Genomic DNA, 25,757 nt, shown 5'->3' on the forward strand with positions numbered 1-25,757 from the left:
TCTAATGGTGATATAGCAGAATACAGGCTCAGGTTATGTAGACTAACCCCTATTTAGACATGTAGTCTGCAGTCCAGTACATAGTGAAGAATCGTCCTTAAGGCTCACTGGATGGTAGCCTATGTTGCTAAAACCAATATTGTTATACAAAACTGTGTCATGTTTTTACAGCAAGAAATATCTTCAACAGTCATCTCTCTAATAAATTGCAACAGCAAATGCTTTCACCATCCATGTGTTGTTGTTTTTTATTGCTGTCAAGAAAAGGGCATCTTGGCTTTGCGCAATGATTAATACTGTTTCCAGTGAATGACTTTTGATTGTCTCTCTGACATTTTCATCTCTCTGTGTGTTGTTAAACAAAGACTCCTTTGAACTTTTCCCAGGAAAGTCTCTAAAGCAGCTTTGTGGAAGATTACTGGGCTATAATGGAAAGGGAAAGGAATCCGCCCACTGGAAACGCACATCAAAGCGACCCCCTGACCCAATGTATTCTTAACAATCAGTCCGAAGAGGCAAAACATAATTCGTTTTCTTCCAAATCACGTTTCTTTGAAAACATTTTAGTGTAAAAGTAGGGATGGATAAAACCTTATATAAACAAGTGTTGGTTTACTTTTAGAGTGTGTTACAATCCAGTTTACTCCTCTGTGAGTTTCAGGAGTCAAAGATCCTCTAGTGCAGTGTTCCCCAACCTTGGGTCTCCAGCTGTTTTTGGACTACAACTCCCATCATCCCTCGCTAGCAAGACCAGTGGTCAAGGATGATGGGAATTGTAGTCCGAAAAAACCCGAAGACCCGTGTTTGGGAAACACTGCTCTAGTGGACACTTAAAAGTGCTTCTAAGCAAAAAAAGAGAGATCTAACCATTTTCTCCACCAGCTGCAACCTCTTGCACTGCAACTGATGCTGCTTTAGAGACTTTCCCTGGCTTAAGAAGCTGTAGTTTTTTTGTTTTTGTTTTTTTAAAAATGAGGCTAATGAGAAGGGGAGGGATCATTGGAACAAACACAGAAGGCATGATTTCCAATATATGAGATGTCCATTTCATCATAGCCAGTCACTTTGAGGAGCAGTTGGTGGGTGGCAAACCAAGCCATCACTCCCTTGAAATGGGCTGCTGCAACAAGGCCTAGAGCCTATCTGTCACTGCTTTCTCTACCCTGTCCTTGGCCTGGCAGCTGATGGCACTTCTCCATACCATAGCTGTCAACATTCAGATTTGAAAATAAGGGATCAGCAGCCTCACCTGTCCCAGGGACAGTCTACGGGATATCTAACAATCCGGGATAGCAGTGGGAAACGGCACTGGAATAAGGGAATTTCCCGCAAAAAAGGGGAAGGTTGACAGCTATGCTCCAGACCCAAATTGGCCCATCCCTTTCACCTGCCTCTGATTACTTAAAGTTCCATAACTACAACTGCAAAGTTTGAGAAATAAGCTGCAAATGATGTCATTTGAATTTTTAATTACAGAGATTTACATTTCCAACCACAAAGGCACAGAAGCCAGAAAAATAAAGGTAAAAGGTAAAGGACCCCTGGACAGTTAAGTCCAGTCAAAGGCGACTCATCTTGTTTTTAGGTCGAGGGAGCTGGCGTTTGTCCACAGACAGCTTTCCGGGTCATGTGGTCAGCAGGATTAAAGCACTTCTGGCACAACGGAACACAGTGGCGGAAGCCAGAGCGCACGGAGACACCGTTTGCCTTCCCATCGCAGCGGTACCTATTTATCTACTTGAAGAAGAAGAAGAGTTTGGATTTGATATCCTGCTTTATCACTACCCTAAGGAGTCTCAAAGCAGCTAACATTCTCCTTTACCTTCCTTCCTCACAACAAACACTCTGTGAGGTGAGTGGGGCTGAGAGACTTCAAAGAAGTGTGACTGGCCCAAGGTCACCCAGCAGCTGCATGTGGAGGAGCAGAGACGCGAACCCGGTTCCCCAGATTACGAGTCTATCGCTCTTAACCACTACACCACACTGGCTCTCTATCTACTTGCACTGGCATGCTTTTGAACTACTAGGTTGGCAGGAGCTGGGGCAGAGCAATAGGAGCTCACCCCGTCGCATGCACTCTGGCACTTGTCACAGTGTTCCGTTGCACCAAAAGCAGTTTAGTCGTGCTGGCCACATGACCCAGAAAGCTGTCTGTGGACAAATGCCCGCTCCCTCGACCTAAAAACAAGATGAGTGCCGCAACCTCATAGTCACCTTTGACTGGACTTAACCGACCAGGGGTCCTTTACCTTTACAGAAGCCGCAAACTACTAACATGATCCAATACCTCAGGTTCTTCTAGCTGTCTGTCGGACACAGCTGTATATATATAAAAAAGACTGCAGCTACCACCAAACCTATTTCCTAAACAATACCAAATTATAGACACAGTCCGGTCAAAGTTGCCCTCTTTTTAGTTGCCTTGATTTCAACTTTCTGTGCTGTCTTATTCCTGATATTTGTAAGCTGCTCCAGGAGCCCTTCTGTGGCTGAAGAACCAGGTACAAATAATGCATTAAATAAGTTATAATAAATAAATTCAACCAATGAAATTAATGGTACTAAACAAGGTTTATTGTTGGGTGGCTGGTGCCCTATGTTTTTACACAAAACACAGAATACTAATGGGTAGAAATAGATTCCCTAATTTTGGCTTGTAAAGCATCACAGGTTTTCTTGGCATCACCAAGCAACATTGAGGTATTGGGCTTGTAAAAAATGGGGTTGTCAACTGCAGCATACCCAACTCCCAGGGTGCGCTTCATGACAATGACCTGGTGGAGAAACAAAATGGCGGCATGAATAGAGAGATACTCAAGCAATCACAGCGTACCTACTCTGAAACCATATTATTATCATTATTTCTTAAATTTCTATACAGCCCTTCATCCGAGGATCACAGGATTGTTCACAATACAAAAACACAAAAATACATACCATAATAACAAACAAAAACAATACCACCACCCCCCAATTTAAAAGTCTATGGATAGTTTAATTATTATATGGTTGAAACCATCAATTCTACGTGGCTTAACTCCATAAAAGTGAGTATTCAAGCACTTAAAGATATTACCACATACAGCTGTGAATTGAAGTGCCTTAAAGCTTTAGACATGGAAATGTTAAGGAAGATAACTTTGGTAAGGCTGCCAAATGTCTATACAATTCCAAAGGCGGAATTGATGTCTGGGGGGGAACCAAGTCAATTGAAAAAAAGTGTTTTGGGGGTTTTTGTTAAAAAAGATCAACAACTTTCAGGGTGTCCTGGTTTTTACTCTTTGAAATATGGCAACCCTAAACTTTAGTGGAAACGTTTCCATTTTTAACTGGGCGTAAGTACCTGTAACTAAGTGAAGTAGACAGAAGAGCCAATTAGGTACACATGCCATAATACAGTCTTACTCTTCCTTTGTAAAAAGCATGTTCTTCATGACGTAAGACTAGCCCTGTCAAAACAGGCCAAGGATCCATCAAGAATGAGGAACCTGTGCCCGATTCTCATGGGTTGAGATGTAAAGGGAATTCTGTTGGAGGCTATCACAAAAGAATCAATCCCTTGCCATTACTTACCTGCTTAGATTTCCAGACCTCCAATACAGGCATACCAGCTATTATTGAATTTGGATCTTCTTGCGCTGCAGAGTTCACAGTGTCGTTGGCACCAATTACCAAAGTCAGATCTGTGTCTGAGAGGCAGAAGAAAACTCATCAACACTTCGGAAACGTGAAAAGCTACTGTCTTTTGTCAGGACTTTCAAACTCGCTGGCAGACAACTGCTTAATTCCCTTGGGATGCGGAGACAGATAAAACATCTAAGCATATAAATCTTATAAACATATAAATCCGGAGGCCAGAGAGAAAAGAAAAACTGATAAAGAAATTGAACAGAAACAATGAGGAGAAAGGAACAGAGAGGTTTTGTCTTTCTTAGTTCAGGACTTGTACATAGGGAGGGAGACATTCAACCAAACATCTGAAGGAAAACTCCCTCAAGCCAACTAGGGCACATGCCACCACATCTAAATGTTCACGATGAGCCACCTGAGACTCAAGCAATAACAACAGAAGCACCTCCAATCTGCATATCCACTCCTTCACCAGGAGTGTAACCCTATCAAAAGCAGGAAATCTTTCACGCCTCCAGTCCGGGATACCACCCACTAACACTGCCTCAGTTTTCTCTGGATTGAGCTTCAGTTTATTGCCTCTTATCCAGTCCATTACTGAGGCAAGACAATGGTCCAGCACTTCTACTGCCACACCTGCCACACCTGCAGATGAAATAAATAAAAAAATTGTCCAGTGGCACCTTAAGAAACCAACTAAGTTTGTTCTGGGTATAAGAAGTGTGCATGCACACAAAAGCTTATACCCAGAACAAACTTAGTTGGTCTCTAGGGTGCTACTGGACAATTTTTTATTTTTTAAAATTTATTTCAACTGCATCAGACCAACATGGCTACCTACCTGAATCTAGAACACTTGCAGATGTAAAGGAGAAGTAGAGCTGTGTGTCATCAGCTGTAACAGAAGACTTAGGCACTCCATGCTGATGCTCAATCGCACTTGAGTCTTATGTTTGTTATTTCTCTTCCTCAGACAAACAGGAAAAAATTGACACAATTTGTCCCTTCTGCTGAGTGCCTGGGTCATACATTATGCCATCTGTATGATGCAGGAGGGATAGTAGTCTCTACCACAGTGGCCTAGCCAATTTCACAGGGTTAAGTCCCTTCACTGAAGGACCAACAATGAACTCTGATTGACAGCTGAAAATTATTACAAAGGAATACTCATGACTTAATGCCATGCCCTCTTCCAAAGAAGCAATGGGCAATCTTCTCAATTAGCTGAACTCAAGAACGGTGTTAAGAAGTGTGAGATTCAATATTTACAACTTGATTCGAAAAGTTACTTTTCATATGATGCGAGTGGCCCAGATGGTTTACCTAGATCAGTTTTGGAATACAAAAGTAGCAGCCTTTTAATGAAATAGGAAGGGTAAGATTAATTTATATAATTTAAATTATAATTTATGAGCATCTGGATTTTGGTGGGGGGACACTTTCATTTCAAAGCACAGATTTTTAAGACGGAGGCTTGAGATTACTTCCGAGCTCCTTTTTGAAATTCATTTTCCGTTCTCTTTTTGGCTGCCTTCTGATTCCCACAAGCGTTCTGCTTCTTTCATTGCTTAAAGAGATTTTACGCAGGAGACTTGCTGGAGCACCAGCTTGACAGCTGTAAGCTGCTGATTCATAGATGCATTGTTAGCTTGATCATTTAATTCTTGTCCAGCAGCATCACGCTATAAAACTTGACCTCCCCAATGCAACATCAAAAGGCTCTTGCATCTCTCGGCTCATTCTAGAAGAGAAAGTATGGGGAAGCAGACCACCTCTGAAGTCAGCTGAGAAAGTATGCTACACAAGCAGAACCGCTTTCCAGAATAGCCCTCTGCAAATCTGATGCTCGCAATATGATGGCCCAAAGCCACTGAGAGAGGTTTGAACAAATAGTAGTACACCTAGGGTGTAGGCTTCAGGTGTGTAGCTGGTGCAGATTGCTATGGGGCTCATGTTATGAAAATGATGTATAGATGGTACTTAACCCCGTTAAATTGGCGAAGATCTACCACAATTGTGATAATTCATGTTGGAAATGTAAAGAAAAAGAAGGTACTTTCTCTCATATGTGGTGGACTTGCTCCAAGGTTAAAGACTTCTGGGAAAAAAATTATAATGAATTAAAAAAAATGATGAAATATACTTTTATGAAGAAACCAGAGGCCTTTCTCCTTGGAATAACAGGTTCTGAACTGCCCAAAAAAGATGTTAAAGTATTTTTGTATGCCACAACTGCTGCACGGATTTTACTAGCCAAAAAATGGAAAACACAAGAACTACCAACGGTAGAAGAATGGCAGATAAAGATGAGGGAGTTTATGGAGCTGGCTGATCTCACCGGGAGAATCCATTACCAGAAAGAAGAGGAATACCAAGAAGACTGGAAGAAATTTAAAGACTATTTGAATAAATATTGTAATATTAAAGATATGTAATCACTTGAAAGAATCGATTAGGCCTAGGATTAAATTGGGATTAAATAAACAAATAAGAAAATGTACGATAAGAAAAGTTAGGAAATATGGTTATGACTGTGATATTGTTTTATGAAATAATGATATTGGAAACTGCTATATATAATTACTAAGAAACTCAGATGGAAGAGATTTGAGGAAGTCAAGTAATATGTTTATGAAGATGGATTTTGAGTAATTAATTAAGTTTCAGTTTTTGTGGTGATTTGATGTATTTTATGTTCTTTTTTCTTTTTTCTTTTTTCGTTTAATTCTTTTTTCTTTATTATTGTTGGCTTTTTCTTCTGTTATGTTTATGTATGGAAAATATTTTTTTTTTTAAAAAAAAAAGATTGCTATGGGGCTCAGCTAAAGTTGATACCTGGAGAGCTTCTATGGGAAAAGTCAGAGGAGGATAGGAGACAAGGGCAAATAGCACTTGAGACAGCATGATTATTGTGGTTCGAGGACCCGACCCCCGCAATGTGGAATGAATACACAAGGACACGTGATATAAGGTTAATGGGCAAGAAAAGGCCACAACTTTATTGATTACAGCAGTGATAAGGTATTGGCTTAGGCATTGGATGTCTAAAACAAGGGGGTTTATTCACCAGTAGGTGGAGCCTGTTGATGCTAATCTAACTATAGGCTCTCCCCTGATGTCACCGAGGTTCGTGCCATGGCCTCCCACCAAGCAGGCATCGGACAGAGTACACGACCGCCGGATTCCTTTAACGGAATACCCAAAAATTGAAGGCATAGGCGATGGCCACACCTAGCTCTTCGACACACCACAACACATTATTCCAATGCCTAACCTACCCACCAATACCACGAAAGTTGTGGCGATTGCTATGAGGTAGGCGAAAAAACCAAAAAGCCTAATGCCAAATGGAAAAATTCCTACCAGGCCCCCTGGACAACCAGGGCGACCAACCTAAGGTCCATAGCAAGGTCAAGGAACTAAGACCCTGAGCTTGAAGGGAGTGGAGGGTGGGTGAATCGCGATGAGACGACGGAGAGGAGAATGAGGCCGAGGAGGGGCTGGCGCCGCAGCACATAGGCTGCTGAACACGCCCCTCGGTGGCACCTGGTTGGGTGCCTGCCGATGGGCGTGGGCGCCAGCCAGGTGAGTGGGGGAGGCAGGGGGCTACTGCCCCCTGCTACGGGGCGGAGCTCGGGCTCCCGCCCACAACCACTCCCCTCTCTTCCAGGGAGGAGAGTCTTTCTTTGGCCTAATTGCAAAAGCACACAATACAACTAACTTTCTCAGCATGGTTTAAATAAAAGATAAGCTGTTATTTATTTCTCTCTCTCTCCACCCTCATTCTTTACCTGGGAAATCTTCATTTATCTCGTCCATTTCCAGCACAACATCATAAGGGACACCGGCTTCTGCTAACAGAACGTTCAGCTGCCCTGGCATACGGCCTGCCACCGGATGGATGCCAAACCTGGAAACAAAGAGAGAAAAGGAATGGCCACATTGCGTCCAAGACATGCTGAACTAATAAAAAGAAACTGATAGATGTTAGCAATGCTACGCAGGCGGCGGCAGGCCAGCTCCAGGCTTGCCTACCTCCTGATTGAACCACTAAGGAGAGAGTGATGGGTAGCAAAGGCATTTGTGAAAGGCAGTTTCAATGGGTGAGCACTGTTCTCAGCTTGAAACAGATGGTCGGAACCTATTGTGAGAAGTGCAATAGCAGGGACTATTCAGCGAGAGTCTTAAGGAGTTAGGTCTGTTATTGGTCGGAATGACAGCAAATTCCAATTGGCTGGAGGCTGTAGTTAGTTGGGAGTTAAGTGTCAGTAAGAAAGTGTCAGCTGAGTTTTCACAATTGCAAGTGTAGGAGGGAAAAGTACTTCTTAATCAGTTTTTACCCTATGTGCCCTATGAAAGAAAAAAGTTCTCTGTTTATTTATCCTCATATTATGTGCTGCTTTTATTCAGCTCACGCTGAGTAAATTAGGATCAGTTTCTTTTCTCTCTGGACTCTGGTCCGATCTATTTCAGTCACTCTGCTAATATCTGTGAGGTACACTAAGGAAAGAGAGTTTAATTAGTCCCTGGTTCTGAATGGGGCAACTGAAGGACCAGGTGCGCAGCCTGGGAGTCATTTTGGACTCACAGATGTCCATAGAGGCACAGGTCAATTCAGTGTCCAGGGCAGCTGTCTACCAGCTCCACCTGGTACGCAGGCTGAGACCCTACCTGCCCACGGACTGTCTCGCCAGAGTGGTGCATGCTCTAGTTATATCCTGCTTGGACTACTGCAATGCGCTCTACGTGGGGCTACCTTTGAAGGTGACCCGGAAACTACAACTAATCCAGAATGCGGCAGCTAGGTTGGTGACTGGGAGAGGCTGCCAGGACCACATAACACCGGTCCTGAGAGATCTGCATTGGCTCCCAGTACGTTTCTGAGCACAATTCAAAGTGTTGGTGCTGACCTTTAAAGCCCTAAACGGCCTTGGCCCAGTATACCTGAAGGAGCATCTCCACCCCCAGGAGACAGGTTACAGGGGACCAGGCAGGGGGCCTTCTCAGTAGTGGCGCCCGCCCTGTGGAATGCCCTCCCCAGCGGATGTCAAGGAAATAAACAACTATCGGACTTTTAGAAGACATCTCAAGGCAACCATGTTTAGGGAAGTTTTTAATGTTTGATGTTTTATCGTGTTTTTAATATTCTGTTGGGAGCCGTCCAGAGTGGCTGGGGAAACCCAGACAGATGGTAGGGGTATAAATAATAAAAAATTATTATTATTATCATCATTATTATTATTATTGGCTAAATTACTCCTACCAAGATTCATACCTAAGCAGAGTTCCATATCCACATGTCCCTCATCCATGTCCAGAACTCAAACAGCCCAACTAGATGTGATAACAATCATGAAACTTGGTCTGATTCTGTTTAAGGCAGCTTTCTGTATTCCTAGGGGAGGAACGGCAGTGTTCTGAGATGGAGGGAAATGTAGACTTCCGGCAGCCTAAGGAAGCGTAAAATACCTTGGCAGAAAGGCAGTCTATAAAGGTGATAAATAAATAAATAAATAAATAAATAATGAACAAGGAACATGTTGCTATTTGTTGTGGTGGCAGAGCACAATAGGGTGCAGAGGAGAAAATGGGCAAATGTTGCCACAATTTTTAATGTGTAGATGCTCCATGCCATTCATGGCTGCACGACCAGAGTGGTCCAGTGCAAAAGAAGACAGGAAGACAGGGCTTTCAGTAGATGTGGCTCATCATAAAATTGCTCTCCAAATACACTGGACTGACTCTTTATAACCTTTTGAACTAGCAAAGCAGTTTGTTCTGTTCTGTTAACCAGTGGCCTTTTGTGATGGTACTCACAGAGTACAGTCACTTTTTTTTTTATGCCATGGGCAGCCATTTTGTGCTGGCACCCACAACATGAGTACTGTACAGTGGTACTTGGGTTTACGAACTTAATCCGTTCCTGAAGTCTGTTCTTAAACCCAATCTGTTCTGTGCTTTCCCTAATGAGGCCTCCTGCCGCTGGTGCCCTTCCACCACTCAGTTTCCGTTTTAGACCGAGGTAAAGTTCGCAAACTGGAAAACTACTTTCAGTTTTGCGGAATTCGTAAACAGAATCATTCATAAACAGGAGTGTTCTTAAACCGAGGTACCACTGTACAAGCAACTCATTCCCCACCACAAAAAACAACTGCTGCTGTTAGCTATGAGTTCGAGTTTTGTGAAGTTTCTCGTTAGCAGGACCCAGTAATTGAGGAGAGAAATGAAAGGAGGTGAATGAAGACAGAAGGAAAAGAAACGGCCAGCCATTTCTCATGGATGAAGGGTAGATACAAACAGGTCTTATGATATGCCTCCACATAGCATGGTCATCTTTTTAAAGAATTATCTCACTCCATAAGAGCGCCATCAAAGCTGTTACTGTAGAGTTAATGGTTGCAGATCACAACAGATCTCCGGGGACTAAAGCTAATTTACTTATTAGTAATATAACCTGTTTATACCAGCATATTGATCACACTTGCCTGACTTTCTTCCCTTGTTCATTAAGCATCTTTACCATGTCAGCAATAGGATACTGAGCTTTGGCTGCACAAAGGCCCCAACCTATAATGACGAGAGAAAAGAAATCAGAGCTTAAGCACTTGCTTAATATCTCCCAGGTCTTAATTCCCAATCAAATCTAAGGCAGCATACACACCGACATTCAAAGCATATGGCTTCCCCAAAGAATCCAGGGAACTGTAGTTTAGCCTCCCACAGAGCTGTAGTTCCTAGCACCCTCAATAAACTACAGTTCCCAGAATTCTCTCGGGGGGAAATAGATGTGCTTTAAATGTTTGGTTGTGTATGCAGCACATATCAAAGTGCATGTTCACATTTATCCCTTTAACACTCATCTCTCTTCATTTGCTGTCTTTTCCTGTGGTGCAACTTTAAAAACTCATGGGACAAAAAAAATGGTCCTCCCCTTTTTGTTATTTATGCTATTCTGTCAAAGAGAGTAGCTGGCATGTCTTGCACAGTCTGTGTCATATTCAGGGGCAGTAAATTTAACTGCACACTGTCCCAGTAAGTAGTGGAAAGCTTTAGGTTTGGAACACTTTAGGCAATATAGTTTCAGTGTGTTCCCTCGTCACCTGGCAGGCCAAGCACCAGAACATGCCATCCTGAAGGAGCGTCTCCACCCCCATCGTTCTGCCCGGACACTGAGGTCCAGCGCTGAGGGCCTTCTGGTGGTTCCCTCGCTGCGAGAAGCCAAGTTACAGGGAACCAGGCAGAGGGCCTTCTTGGTAGTGGCACCCGCCTTGTGGAACGCCCTCCCACCAGATGTCAAAGAGAACAACAACTACCAGACTTTTAGAAGACATCTGAAGGCAGCCCTGTTTAGGGAAGCTTTTAATGTTTAATAGACTATTGTATTTTAATATTCTGTTGGAAGCCGCCCAGAGTGGGCGCCCAGAGTAATTTATTATAAATAATAAATTACTATCGTTGGGCAAAAGCTGGGCCCACCCCCACTGACACAGGGCCAAGTCTGGGTCCCCCTTTTGGGGGGAAATGGGAAAATGCTGCTCCATCTCTAGTTATTCTGGTCGCTGTTTGCATGCTCAGAGAAGACAACTGTGAAAGCCAGCAGCGCTAGGAGGTTCCAGGCCCCCAGCTACTCTGACCACCATCACCAGCCCTAGATTTAAACAAAGATTCTGGGGCCCTTTTATCTGGCTGCAAATATATACCAGGGGTCCACAGTGGCCCATCTATAAGCAAAAAGTCTTACCAGAGTATGTAACAATCATAGAACATCAACCCAACGGTATGAAAATTAAGGCAGACATTTAGGAGCAAATGGAGGTGGGGGTAGCATAAAGAAATCCAATACAACCCACTGCCAAAACCCTACTAGGAAACAACCAGAGGATTCCCAACCCTCCAAACACTCAGCAGTGTTGAATTCAGAACTCAGTCTTTAGTTCCAGATGAAGTTTTCCCCTACAAACTTTCATTGCACAAAGTTCTACCATCTCTTGAGGGAGAGGAATTTTGGTATTATGACCAGGAGGAAATATCTGAGCACTCCAAGCATGTAAAATATATACTTTAAAGTAAGGTTACCAGATTTTTTTCAATGAATCCGGGGACTGATTGATTGATTGATTGATTGGTTGGTTGATTAAATAAATAAATAAATAAATAAATAAACACACATTCAGGTCTTTGATGCTGCAGCGATGGCGGTGGCAGACGGGTGGCCGCCGCCTTGACCTCAACCACCACGTTTCCCCTTCCTCTGAGGCGTCTATCTCCTTTCTCCATGAGCCTGGGCAGCCCCTGAGTTGTTGGTTCTTCGGTGGTGGTGGTGGTGGTTGTTAAGTTGTGGGTTGACATAGCAGACGACACAGCGATTTCTCCAAAGCAGCTCTTTATTTTGTAAGCTGGAACAGGACTAACTGAGGAGCTCAGTCAGCCTGCTTATATAGAGCTACAGAACAATTGTAACTGTTGCAACATTCTAAAACTATCCAATCACTGAATGTCACTTTTTGATCCTTCATTTGCATACAAAACTATCCAATCACCGAACGTCACTTTTCGATCCTTCATTTGCATAAGTATCTACAGTATTCCCCTGCTGGCCCAGGGTGAGAACTTCAGTACATAACAGTGGTGGTGGGGAAGCAGTGAGCGTTGGGTCAGGCATGGAAGGCGGAGGAGGGCCAACAGCGGCAGCGACGGCGGCGAGGCTCGGGCAGCGCGATGCCTCCCTTCTCATCAGAGCAGCCCCAATCCCATTCCTACTTGTGTGCAAGCAGGAGAGGGCAGGGATCCCTCAGCTGGGAAGCGAGGCTTCCCGTTGCCTAACTGAGAGATCCCTGCCCCCTCCTACTTGCACGCAAGCTCCGATAGGCAGCATGAAGCCTCCCTTCACAGCTTAGTTTCTGGGGTCAGGGAAGGTGGAGGCAGCCCGGCAGCTGCATCTTAGAGCCCCTGCACCACCATCATATGGGGACTTCTGAGCATCTCCTGAAGCCAGCCAGAGCCAACTGCTCCGGGCTGTTGAGAGACTGCCGCTGATGCGTTTCCCGGGGACATTAGATGAAATCCGGGGACATTCCAGGGACGGAATTTGTCCGGGGACTTATTTGCAAGTCCGGGGACTGTCCCCAGGAAATGAGGACGTCTGGTAACCCTATTTTAAAGCATTACTGAAAAAACATCTCTGAAGTATTAAATTCATTCTCTCTCATCCCACCTCCCTCAAAAGCAGTATGTTTAGATGGGGAATAATGGACTTAGACATGTTCATTTTCTGTTCCTGCAAGAGGTTTGAACTATTAGAGCCCAAGAAGAGATAGGCCTGGCTCAAGCATCCAGGCTGAAGCTGTCCTGCCAAGACCACCAGCTGGTTTAATTGAATGCTCCTGCAAACAACTCAATGCCCCTAGCAGGGGAATTTTCCCTGTCAATGAGATCAGTGACTTGCATCTTCTTTTTGGTTTGTTTCTTTTTTGCTATGAACTCAGGCTCATCCAGTAGGACATATTTTTCTGGTTTCCTATAAAAAATAAGAGGAGGAATGCTTTTCTGGAGAATTCAAAGACCACGTGGTACAGTGTCTCATGGTCAAATAATGTAGCTTGGAAATGGACAGAAAAAATCAGAATAGCATCAACCCCCCTGGAGTCATTATGCTTCCCAGCCCTGTAATAATGAAGAAGAAGGGCCACAGAAGAGCTATTAGTCTATTCCAGACAGAATGCATGTTCAAGTCACTAAATGAAGCAACTCCAGGTGTCATTTATGCCCTTCAAGCTCTGCCACACAGAAAAGAAGCTGGCGTCAGAAGAGTGAAGATGACTTTGGCACCATCCTGACTTTTCCTCACCTGCTCTGTCTTGCCCAGGAGGACAGATGGCTTCTTGAAGACAAAATAGAAAAACCCATTCTCCTCTTGAAGCTCCTGAACTTGAAGCTCCATTCCTGCTTTTTTTGCTAAGCTGGAGAAAGATGAGAAGCTCAACTCTGGTTTGCTTCTGAACCCAGTGGTGGAGGAAGCCACTCGGGCGCCTGGTGTGGTGCACCCAGTAGTGGGGCAAGCCACCCATAGGGGCGGGATGGGGCAGGGCCTCCAGAATCTGCCTGCCTTCTCCCAGTCTCCCTACAGCTGGGGGGAAGGCAGCAGGCAGACCGTTGGGCAATGTGGAATCTGCGCATGCTCAAGCCACTGAGAGACGTGTGGCCTGGGCGCGCTGAAGGCCCCGTGGTGAGTGCTGCCCAGCATTTTGTCACCCCCCTGAGTGGTGACACCTGGGGCGGCCTGCACCCACCACACACCCCTTCCTCCACCCCTGTCTAAACCTTCTCCATCTAGAATCTGATAGAACTGGGATGCCAGAGAATTCTGACAAAAAACAGAAATGGGAGCAGAAATTGCCAATGTTGGCTTATTTGTCCCCTCTCTGGAACAGAAATCAATCCAGCTAATAACATCGATATATGATTTTGTTGTTTTTAGTCTGCAAACGATACATAATCAATTGCATCCACGTCCCCCAAATTGCATTATTTTTTGTTTTCAGTGAAACGAATAATGTGGAATAATAGAATGACAATGTAATTTCTTACGTAAATTACATAAGTTAAATCATTTTGCCAGCGCAGACAGCAAGACAAGTAATGCAGTTTTAGCAGAAGATGAACTCTGGTGGAATGGAAACAGTGCTGCATGCAATGAACAAAGGGTAGAAAGGAAAATGTAGCCTTCTTACATCCTGAATCAGCTTTCAGTTTCAGAAATTTCTCCAAGTCTCCTTCCCACTGTTTTAGAAAAGGACATTTCTGGTCAGTGATATTGCGCACTTTTCTGAGGTACAGACTCATTCCAGGTCAAATTGTTTGTTTGTCTCAGCACACAACTGAAGTTCAGTTCTCAGCCTTGACCACTAAGTGGCCCAACCAACCTCACCTCATATGGTCTTCTAATCATTTCAGCTGAGGCACAGATGTCAGCAGAGACTGATGTGACTAACAGCATTTGCCTTAACAAGTAGGTAATTAGAGATTGCTTACCTTTGCACTCCATATAGTGAAAAGTTAATTGTTAACTGGGAAAATAAATATGGATATTTGGGAACTGCACAGATAACAGTAGAACAAGAACCTGAATAATAACGTTTTCATGGCCCATGTGCATAACTACTAAACAATTTAATAAAGCATTGTCGAACTCTTACCAGGTGTAATGATGATCGAATTAGCTTCCTTGATCATGTCAACAGTTTGATCGATTCCAACTTCAGTGTGTGTTCCAACTATTTCCATGGGTTTTCCTCCAGCTGTTGATGTTGTACCGTATCCACCCAAAATGACATTTGGCAAAGATCGGTTCATGGCCTGGACAAACCATTAGACATATATTAGCAAATGTCAGGTCTAACCAAAACCACTTGGGATATCTGCTTGCCACCTGGGGTGAATGGAGAGGTAGTAAAACTACATTAACCATTGCTTTACTGAATGCTTAAACATGGTTAATTAAAGCCAGGAGATTGTATCCACATTAGAGTATGGACAGGACTAACTGAGGTCTATTAATTTTAATGGTTCTATCCTTGAGTAGAATTTAGTTGGATACAACCCATTGCTTTCAAACTCATGGTTTCATATCCTGGTTTGTGATCAACTATGGTTAGGTATTTACTCATAATTCTTATTCATAGATAAGGAAAGTAAACCAAACCACTGTTACACACTATAACTGCACAGTCTGTTTTGTTAACACCTAAACCCAGTGCATTTTTTTCTGGGGGATGCAAGGGGTACGCATACCCCTAAACATTTTGTGAATCTAAGTTTGGCCTCATTGGGGGGCAGTATTTCAATAGGAATAGGGAAATGAGAGTTCCCCTAAACATTTTTTTAAATAAAAAAGCAGTGCCTAAACCTGTTCCTATAATGTAGGGGTGGGAAGCCTGTGTCGTTGGACTCCAATTCCCATCAAGCTCAGCCAGCATGGCCAATTGTGAGGGATGAGGAGAGTTGTACTACAGCAACATTCGGAGGGCCACAGGTTCCCTGTTTTTCCTTTAATGGGTACTGCTGACTGATTGTCTTTGTAGAGCTAGCAAGGCTAGATACATCTTTATCATCCAAGGTGGAGACTGAGACGTGTCCTGTCAGGTTGTGTGTGTACAGTGGTACCTCGGGTTACAGACGCTTCAGGTTACAGACTCCGCTAACCCAGAAATAGTACCTCAGGTTAAGAACTTTGCTTCAGGATGAGAACAGAAATTGGGCTCCGGCAGCACGGCAGCAGCAGGAGGCCCCATTAGCTAAAGTGGTGCTTCAGGTTAAGAACAGTTTCAGGTTAAGAACAGACCTCCAGAAAGAATTAAGTTCTTAACCCGAGGTACCACTGTATATGACAGGGAGAGAGGTTGGCCTGTTTTCCCTCCTCAACGTGTATATTTGCCAATGATTTTTTAAAGTTGCAAAACAACAGACAAACAAACCCAGCATATATGTCCAGTACTCTTTCCTCACAAGGACATTGATGATGTGGCAGCTGACACCTAGTGACTTAATGATGGTGGCGATGCTGATAATTTTATTATTTATACCCTGCCCATTTGGGTGGGTTGCTCCAGCTACTAGATAAAGTGGGGTAGCCATGAAATTATTGCCTTGCTAAATGAAAAATGAAAACACACCAACCACAGGGTGCCTATACTCATCTTATACTGGGGATCAGTGAATCTTGTATATTTTGGTTTCTCTCAGTTTTTCGCCTTTCCAATCTTAAGTTCAGTTCTCTGCATTCCCAAATCAGTTTGCATTTTTTTTGAAGGAAAACAAATTCTCACTTTTTTTAAAAAAAAAAGTTCATGAAAATTCACTGGCATTCTACTGCAGATTTCTCCTAATATACACATCTGCATGCAGTTTTGCCCAATATACAAAATTTCACAAAGCAAATTCCTCTACTGTAATGCATATATATATATATATATATATATAATCATGATGTGCATTCTTATGCACATTTCACCCTAGTAGATATGCATTTTTGTACTTGGCTGGAGAACTGTGTGGCAAAATTTGGAGAAGTGTGAGTTCCACAGGTTGGCTGTGCTTCAGTTCTCTGGTTGGAAAGCGCAAATTAGACACATTCACCTTCAAAGGAGAACTGATTCAAATTTTCCCCCTGCCCCTACTTACCACACACATGATGTAAGACAGGATAGCTCCGGAAGAACCAATCAAGGCTCCAACAATGGTCATCAGGTTGTTGTCCAGAAGAAACCCCTCTGCGCACAAGGCCCAGCCAGAGTAGCTGTTGAGTACAGTGATCACCACAGGCATATCCGCTCCACCAATAGCTGCCGTCAGGGTTACTCCCTGCCATTTTCATGTGCCAAAAAGGGAAGGCGAACCCAACGTAGGTCAGGTTTAAGTAACAGCAAGAGTGTATAAGGTCCGCATCAGAAAGAAAAGGAGCAGGGAGGGAAAAAATGGAAATTTAATCAGCAGGATTTGTGAAGCATAGACATTAAACAAAGACTGCGGTCATACATGGCCTGCACTTTAAGTAAAATTAATGCCAGTGTACTGGAAGAAGCAAAGATCGCCAGTGTCAAAGCAATGATTCTTCAACATCAACTTCGTTGGACTGGTCATGTTTTGCGGATGCCTGATTATCATCTTCCAGAGCAACTACTCTATTCCGAACTTAAATATGGAAAGCGTAATGCTGGTGGTCAACAAAAGAGGTTTAAAGACTTTCTCAAGGCAATTCTAAAAAACTGTAGTATAAACACCAACAATTGGGAAACACTGGCATGTGAGCTCTCCAATTGGAGAACAGCCTTTACCCAAGGTGTCATGGACTTTGAAGACACTCGAAAACAGAACGCAAGGGAGAAACGTGCTAAGAGGAAGGCATGCTTGGCAAATCCACAATGTGATCAACTCCCGCCCAGGAACCAATGTCTTCAGTGGGCTTTGAAGACGCTTGAAATTTGGGTGAAAGGGGGAAATGTGCTAAGAGGAAGGCACGCTTGGCAAACCCCTGCCTGGAAACCTATGTCCCCACTGTGGAAGGACGTGTGGATCCAGAATTGGCCTCCACAGTCACTTACGGACTCACTGTTAAGACTGTGTTTATGGAAGACAATCTTACTCAGCTACGAGTGATTGAAGAAGAAGAAGAAGAAGAAGAAGTACTTTAAGTAATTAAAGTGAAGGTTGACTCTGAACAGTCCACTCTACAGGTGCTTTGTTTCATTTCTATGGCGAAAGCCATATATGCCTTGCATTGGCAATTGGAATGGAAAACAGTTCAATTAAATATCTAGAAGTGCCAATAAGGACTCTTCTGATCTGCCCATCTTACTGTCCTTCCCAAAAAACCATTGACTCCTTCACAGGACAGTGTTACTACAATGCTCCCTATATTTCCTGGTGTACTACAGCCACAGTAGTCTGAATGGTGCAAAAGAAGGGCATTAATTATTACCCCCCCCCCAAAAAAAGAAAATTGCAAGCATCTACCCAAAGATCTTGGTTATGTCAAACAGACATTTGGGAACCCTACATCAAGCCCGTTCTTGGCTCATACTGTTATCTCTCTCTTTCTCTCTCCAATCTAGGATTACAATAACATCTGACTGATTAAACCAGTAGCTTATTTCCCCATAAAGCCCGCAGCTAAGAAGTTTTTGGAACCCTGCAGATGTGGTTTGTGGGATCCTGAAGGGATTGCACTGGATTTTTTCATGGAATTTCTATAGAGCCGCACAACTATTTTGAAGAGGGCTCTGCGGAGTCCTCGGAACATCGCCAGCCCCTTCCAGCCGCAGCTGCATCTTGCATTGCTCAGCAGACGCTGGATATTCGTGGGAGAAGTTTGTGCTACCTTGCTTGAAATTCAAAATAGGCAGCACAGCACAGCCTTTGCTGGCGGCCCAACCACCACACTAAAAAAACCAGTCTGACTTATTTTATATTTCTTACACACGCAATAGGGAAAACAATATGATTTATTGGGCTGAATGACAGCAACATCAAAATAGTTGCTTCTCCATCCCACCCCAGGGTTCAGGAGCAATTATATACCCTAAATTATCTTGTTTGTGATCAACAGTGCAGACTATGTCACTGCTATTTATTTGTTTACTAAATTTATACCCAGCCTTTTTGTCTGGAATATCTTTGCATGCCAAGGGTAGCTGACGTTCCATGACTGCACTCTGCTAACCAGTTAAACCACATTCTGGCAAGTTAATACGTACTGGGGTCTAAAAACCCAGGATATTTCAGTGATGGCCTTACTTAAAAACAAAGAAAAAAGCCCAACCTATTACGAACCCCATTGTCTGACTTGCCAAGGAGCATGACAAGAGGGTTGCTTTTTTAAAGCAGATTTTCCAACTAAACAAATTCCCCTCTTTGACAACCCACACTATAGAAAGGAGATGGGGGAAGATGAACGAATACAAAGCATGCTTTGCTGCTTGCTTACATCCCGTACCAGAGGTGGTTTTTTCATAGGAGTCTGTGGTTCTTATCTACTATACGACAATGATTCATTTATTAATCTGCCTTCGTACAGTAACTGTAATAAAGGTAATGGGTAAAGGTAAAGGGACCCCTGACCATTAGGTCCAGTCGTGACCGACTCTGGGGTTGCGGCGTTCATCTTGCTTTATTGGCTGAAGGAGTCGGCGTACAGCTTCCGGGTCATGTGGCCAGCATGACTAAGCCGCTTCTGGCGAACCAGAGCAGCGCACGGAAACGCCGTTTACCTTCCCGCCAGAGTGGCACCTATTTATCTACTTGCACTTTGACATGCTTTCAAACTGCTAGGTTGGCAGGAGCAGGGACCGAGCAACGGGAGCTCACCCCGTTGCGGGGATTCGAACCGCCGACCTTCTGATCGGCAAGTCCTAGGCTCTGTGGTTTAACCCACAGCACCACCCGCGTCCCTGTAACTGTAATAGGCACACACAAAATGGCTACTTTATAAGGATGTTACCTGCCTGAAGATGAAGGTGAAGAGGTTTGAGTCAAAAAGAAGAAGGGTTTTTAAAATATATTTTGGGCAGTTTGTTTTCAGTACAGAGACTGAGCACATCTTACCCTTGTATAATTTCTGTACATGCAGTCCCTGACACTGCTTCATATTTAAGTGTTTAATTAATACGCCTAATGTATCTGACCCCCCCTCCCTTTTTTTGAACTGCACATTATCAGCTCACTAGACTTGTGCCAGCCTCACTACATAATATATCTGTTTCACAGTCCAGTGTCCCTGACTCCATCTTCCTACCATTACCAACCTGTTCTAGAAGATTATGCCCTGTCAGGAGTTCGGCCTACACTCATGTAGGACCCTGGCAGAGACACATGCCCAACTGGCATGTTCTCTCCCTCCTGGCTGTTTGTTCAGGAGCCTCAAAAGCTTTCTTCAGCCCGAACATCACAGCAACCAATGCCAACAGACACCAGCACACTTAGGGATCCACAGAGTTTGCGAATCATGCGTGACAGACCTCAGGAACTCAGCATTTTGGCTAATCTACTTTATTTACATATAAACACACATGGAGCACTGCAAGATGGCTCCCTCTCTCTCTAGCATCAGACAGCAAAGAGAAAAAGAACAAAGGACAATAGTGCCACTTCACGGAACACAGTAACACAAACATCCTGTCTCCGTCACTTCCCACTCTGTGGAGGCAAAACCTATACCATTATGTGATAGACAAAAATCCCATGACTGCAATCATGGAACAGGAATTCTAACACCCACCAGGTTCCCTCTTGACCCAATTCTGCCCTCACCTCTGGTTCCTGACTTGCCCTACCTTTTCCCTCCTTCAAACCCAAAGCTTCCATTTCTGTTCATACCATGATCGAGGAGAGTCCTGAAACTCCTATGAGGCAGCCCATGCCGGTCATATAGCTGGGGCTTAGCATAAAAGGAATCATGCCGCCAACTGAAGCTGCCAACAGCCCAGCGTTCAGGTAATGGCGACCAGGCAGAAGAAGCGGAGCAGAGTTTAATATACCTAGGGAGGGAAAAACCAATATTGAGGCTTAATCTTTTGGCATGTTAATATTTTATTGCAATTTGGGGTTTTTAATTTGGATGTCGTCCGAAGCGCTCTTTCCAGTCCTGTGATCCTAAATTTTAAGACTGAGGTTTAGTCAGCAGAGGGTTAATAGAACCTGCTGGATATGTGTTTGTTGGGTTCCTGCTTTTTGTCAAGGAGATTTCTTTCAATCGCCGGTCTCTTCTGCAAGGAGAAAGACGTTTGGAAATCAGGGATTTGAACCCAGGTCTTTTGGAGTCTAAGTGCAGCACTTGGTCTGCTACTCTTTACTAGTCCTTGTTGTGACTGCATAACTCACACAATGTTAATTTGTAATATTATGACACTACAGCTGAAAGGTAAAGGGACCCCTGACCATTGGGTCCCGTCGTGGCCGACTCTGGGGTTGCGGCGCTCATCTTGCTTTATTGGCTGAGGGAGCCGGCATTTGTCCGCAGACAGCTTCTGGGTCATGTGTCCAGCATAACTAAGCCGCTTCTGGCAAACCAGAGTAGCGCACAGAAACACCGTTTACCTTCCTGCTGGAGTGGTACCTATTTATCTACTTGCACTTTGACATGCTTTCGAACTGCTAGGTTGGCAGGAGTTGGGACTGAGCAATGGGAGCTCACCCCGTCGCGGGGATTTGAACTGCTGACCTTCTGATCGGCAAGTCCTAGGCTCTGTGGTTTAACCCACAACGCCACCCGCGTCTTCTCTGCAAATAAATTGCTGTGTCCGAAGCAACTATTTACTTGTTCAGCAAATCTTGGGACCAAGCCACAAAATTTTCAAAGGTTCTTTCTTTCTTTCTTTCTTTCTTTCTTTCTTTCTTTCTTTCTTTCTTTCTTTCTTTCTTTTAAAAGGCTGGCATCAATAGTTACGGAAATTCAGCATGAACAGAGTTCCTAACTCTAAGAGCCTTTGGAAATCCTAGCAGAAGTCTGTACGCTGTAACTTTGGGTGTCTAAACCGCAGGGAATAAAAATAAAAATAATTGAGCGTACCTTGTAGTTTTCCATATGCCACTAAAGAACCACTGAATGTTACACCCCCAATATAGGTGCCCAAATAGGCCACTGTTTTGAGAACATTAGCAGAAGGGTGGACATCAAGGTGTGGATATTCGATCATGTACTCTGCAATGCACGTCAGAACTGCTGCCAAACCCACCAGACTGTGAAATGCAGCAACAAGCTGAGGAAGGTCGGAAATTTCAATGCGTTTCGCAATGGTGAGACCTGCAAAAGGAAACAATTTAGATCCAAGATATTTTTGTTGTCGTTAAAGAAAATGTTGTATTGTATTTCATACTGTCTTAGAAACATAAACAGCCAGTTAAGTAACAAAGGCTGTTTACTTTACTTTCTTAAGTTATTACCCCCTTTTTTTGTGCAAAGACAAAATAATAGGAAATCGCAAGCTTATTTTAAGCCCTCTCTCAAAAGAAGGTGTCGCAAGGACCTCTCTCAAGGCAACAGCATCTAAAGAACTCACAAAAATAGGGTGTCAGAGCCACAACCCCATCAGGGGAAGGAGTGTGGAAGAACGATCTGCAGTTGGCAGACTGTATTAAATAGAAGGATAGCTGGAAGATCAAACTATGGCATAAATTAGTAATTTTCAAGCAATTTCCTGGGGTGTCCTGGGCTACCTTGGAAGCATAACAGGGCATCGTCAGGAGCAGATAAATAATGGTAAAGAAATAACCCTGAGAGACAGTTTGTCCACTATATCCTTGCAGTGCTCAGCAATAGAGGGTTGGGTGTGTCCTGGGGCACCCTCAGACCCAGCAGGGTGATGTGGAGAGCTACCTTAGCCAGAAGTGATCTACAAAGAGAGAGGTTGCCCTGGAAGAACACCCAGAATCCTCTGCAACGTGCCAGGGTTTCTTGGCAGGCATGCCTGCATCGACAGAACTCTCTGGAGGTAGAAATTTTGAAAACCACCGGCATAAATAACCATATCCACTTCCTACCGGTATTGTCTATTTCTACAATGAATGCCTGTTCCTACAGGGACTTAGCTATGATTTAAAGTTTGGAATAGACACTGTTGTTTGGAAAATGTATCATGGAATCCTGGGATAAAACTGGAGCTCTTCTTACGTAATACTCTGAGACTGAGAACCACAGTGCTGGGTTGATTACTCTTGATCTTCTTGTACTGAAAAAAGTAAAGGTAAAGGACCCCTGGACGGTTAAGTCCAGTCAAAGGTGACTATGGGGTTGTGGTGCTCATCTTGCTTTCAGGCCGAGGGAGCCGGCGTTTGTCCACAGACAGCTTTCTGGGTCATGTGGCCAGCAGGACTAAACTGCTTCTGGCACAACAGGACACCATGACAAAAACCAGAGACGAAGGAAATGCCGCTTACCTTCCCACCACAGTGGTACCTATTTATCTACTTGCACTGGCATGTTTTCAGATTTACTAGGTTGGCAGGAGCTGGGACAGAGCGATGGGAGCTCACTCCGCTGCGGGGATTCGAACTGCTGACCTACCGATTGGCAAGTCCAAGAGGCTCAGTGGTTTAGATCACAGTGCCACCTGCTTCCCTGACAAAAGGAGTTGATGGCCCATTTAAGAGGAATATTGGGCTTGGGCAGACAGAGGTTGCTATGATGATGGGGTGTGTGTTGAGATGACAGGAAAAGAGGCTTTAGAGCAAGGTGTGTTGGGAAGAAGGAGAGAACAAAGGGGGTGACCCATCTTGGGCAGGATGGCTGAAGACTGTGGCTGGGAAAGAGGCCTTGCACTCCAGTGCTGTACAAGTCCCTCTTGAAATGACCATGCTGTAAGATCTGGACTCCCTCCATGCAGACTGAAGGTGTAATCATGTGAATAAATAATGTTTCTTAAAGCTATGACAGTCTCTGCTGCGTCTTCAATTCTCCAAAGGAACACCAACCCTGGGTGAGCACCTGGAACCCCCTGAAATCTTGCTACTGCACAGAGTGGGGGTGGCAGTGAGTTCTGTATGCTCTATATGCTTCTTAAAGGTAAAGGTAAAGGGACCCCTGACCATTAGGTCCAGTCGTGACTGACTCTGGGGTTGCGGCATTCATCTCGCTTTATTGGCCGAGGGAGCCGGTGTACAGCTTCCGGGTCATGTGGCCAGCATGACTAAGCCGATTCTGGCGAACCAGAGCAGCGCACGGAAATGCCGTTTACCTTCCCGCCGGAGTGGTACCTATTTATCTACTTGCACTTTGACGTGCTTTTGAACTGCTAGGTTGGCAGGAGCTGGGACCGAGCAACGGAAGCTCACCCCATCGTGGGGATTCAAACCACCAACCTTCTGATCGGCAAGTCCTAGGCTCTGTGGTTTAACCCACAGTGCCACCCACGTCTCTTATATGCTTCTTAGAGGACTCATAAAAACTGGACTGGGATTCTGCTCTGCCAATTTTTTAAGACTGAGATGGATTTCTAAACTATTATTAGCCATCCTTTAAAAATGGCACAAGATATATCAATATTTGTTGGAAAGGGATTTCAGTCCTGGTAAAGAGCAAAACACAGAACAAAATTCCACCCAGAAGAATGCTAGAGGACATTTCCAAGAACTTGGGTTTTGTGGGTACAGAATAGGTTCTCATTATTTTGTCCTCCATTTATGTTCACTGAGGGATTATTCACAAAACTATTTTTTTAAAAAAACAAAAACATGCAAGCTGATTTTACAATTTAGAATGGATATGCTTGGGGGATGCCTGGCCTTGTGGGGGCCAAACAGACTTTGGGAAAGTAGCATAACAAAAGTTCATAAATACCAGTGTCACGAAAACTACTTTGTTTCATAGCAACTGGCTGCAAATTTGGCTCCAGAGGAAATGCCACCTATGTTTAAAACATACATATCTTGCTTCTCTATTTTGTCATTTTTCCTCTTAGTCAAGACTGCCACCTTTTGGAGTTAAATATACCTCTTAAGTCCCAAAAGATGCTTAACACACTGACTGATGGATCACTGATGCCTTCGCAGTGAGGTCTTCATATTACCTGCAGTAGCAATAGTTCAAATTTTCATAAAGGCATTGTCTTCCGGTACGGCTCCCTCGGCCAGTAAAGCAAAATGAGTGCCACAACCCCAGAGTCGTCCGCGACTGGACCTAACGGTCAGGGGTCCCTTTACCCTTTATCTTTTACAGTAGATCAGAGCAGCATACAGGGGCCCCATAAACCAGTAAGAAGAATCAACTTGTAGATTTTTCTTTGTAAATAATCACACTTAGTCACTTTTTGTCAACTAGTTCAAAAAATACATTGGTACCTCGGGTTAAGTACTTAATTCGTTCTGGAGGTCCGTACTTAACCTGAAACTGTTCTTAACCTGAAGCATCACTTTAGCTAATGGGGCCTCCTGCTGCCGCCGCACTGCCAGAGCACAATTTCTGCTCTCATCCTGAAGCAAAGTTCTTAACCTGAAGCACTATTTCTGGGTTAGCGGAGTCTGTAACCTGAAGCGTATATAACCCAAGGTACCACTATATATAGCATTGGACAGTTCATTTGGGGCAATATGAATGCTGCTATAGTGGTGAGAAAGAAACTCTGCAGCTTCAGTCCTGTTCAGATGCGCAGGGCCATCCTTTGCACACAAAGTGTTTTCATGTTTTACCATGCAATCCTGAAGTTAAGTCCCACTGCATTCAGTTGGGCTTACTCCCAACCAGGTGAGTGATGCTGGAATTTCAGCCTTATATTAGGCATTTGTGATATTTAAATTTTGTAAACTGCCCTGTGATGCTTTGATAAAGGGCAATAGATAAATCCCTGGGGTAAATACTTAAACAAAGTCCCTGAGCCTCCTGGGCAGCTGATGTTTGCAGGGTAAGGAACCACATTCCCAAACTACTTGTTCCATACAGATGTGTGTTATTATGGCAGCCCAACAGCACTTTTAAACAGAATAATGGGTGTGTTCAGAAAGGTGCAGAGGAGGCACTTCCGGAGGCGGCGCGAACGGTAATGGCGGTCCTCTTCATTTTGTGAGGAGGAAGCTCCGCGGAAACAGGGTCGTCCGCTACGGCGAAGCGGAGACCCACTTTGGAAACCCACAGGCAGCAAGAG

At 44.0% G+C, this 25,757-nt stretch overlaps 1 protein-coding gene across 1 annotated transcript in view; it reads right to left on the reverse strand.

Moving 5' to 3' along the window:
* Nucleotides 1-2,554: 2,554 nt before the first annotated feature.
* Nucleotides 2,555-25,757, reverse strand: part of LOC309328647 (NAD(P) transhydrogenase, mitochondrial-like) — a 77,842-nt gene continuing 54,639 nt past the window's right edge. The window contains exons 15-22 of the mRNA XM_081838811.1: nt 21,692-21,925; nt 20,500-20,660; nt 16,810-16,989; nt 14,826-14,985; nt 10,116-10,197; nt 7,422-7,540; nt 3,574-3,689; nt 2,555-2,774 (exon numbers count right to left, since the gene is read on the reverse strand). Coding sequence (XP_081694937.1) covers nt 2,622-2,774; nt 3,574-3,689; nt 7,422-7,540; nt 10,116-10,197; nt 14,826-14,985; nt 16,810-16,989; nt 20,500-20,660; nt 21,692-21,925 — 1,205 coding nt within the window. The 3' untranslated portion in view covers nt 2,555-2,621. The remainder of the gene's footprint in view (nt 2,775-3,573; nt 3,690-7,421; nt 7,541-10,115; nt 10,198-14,825; nt 14,986-16,809; nt 16,990-20,499; nt 20,661-21,691; nt 21,926-25,757) is intronic.

Source organism: Podarcis erhardii (genome assembly GCF_964252035.2).
Source record: "Podarcis erhardii genome assembly, chromosome: 14".
Taxonomy (NCBI): domain Eukaryota; kingdom Metazoa; phylum Chordata; class Lepidosauria; order Squamata; family Lacertidae; genus Podarcis; species Podarcis erhardii.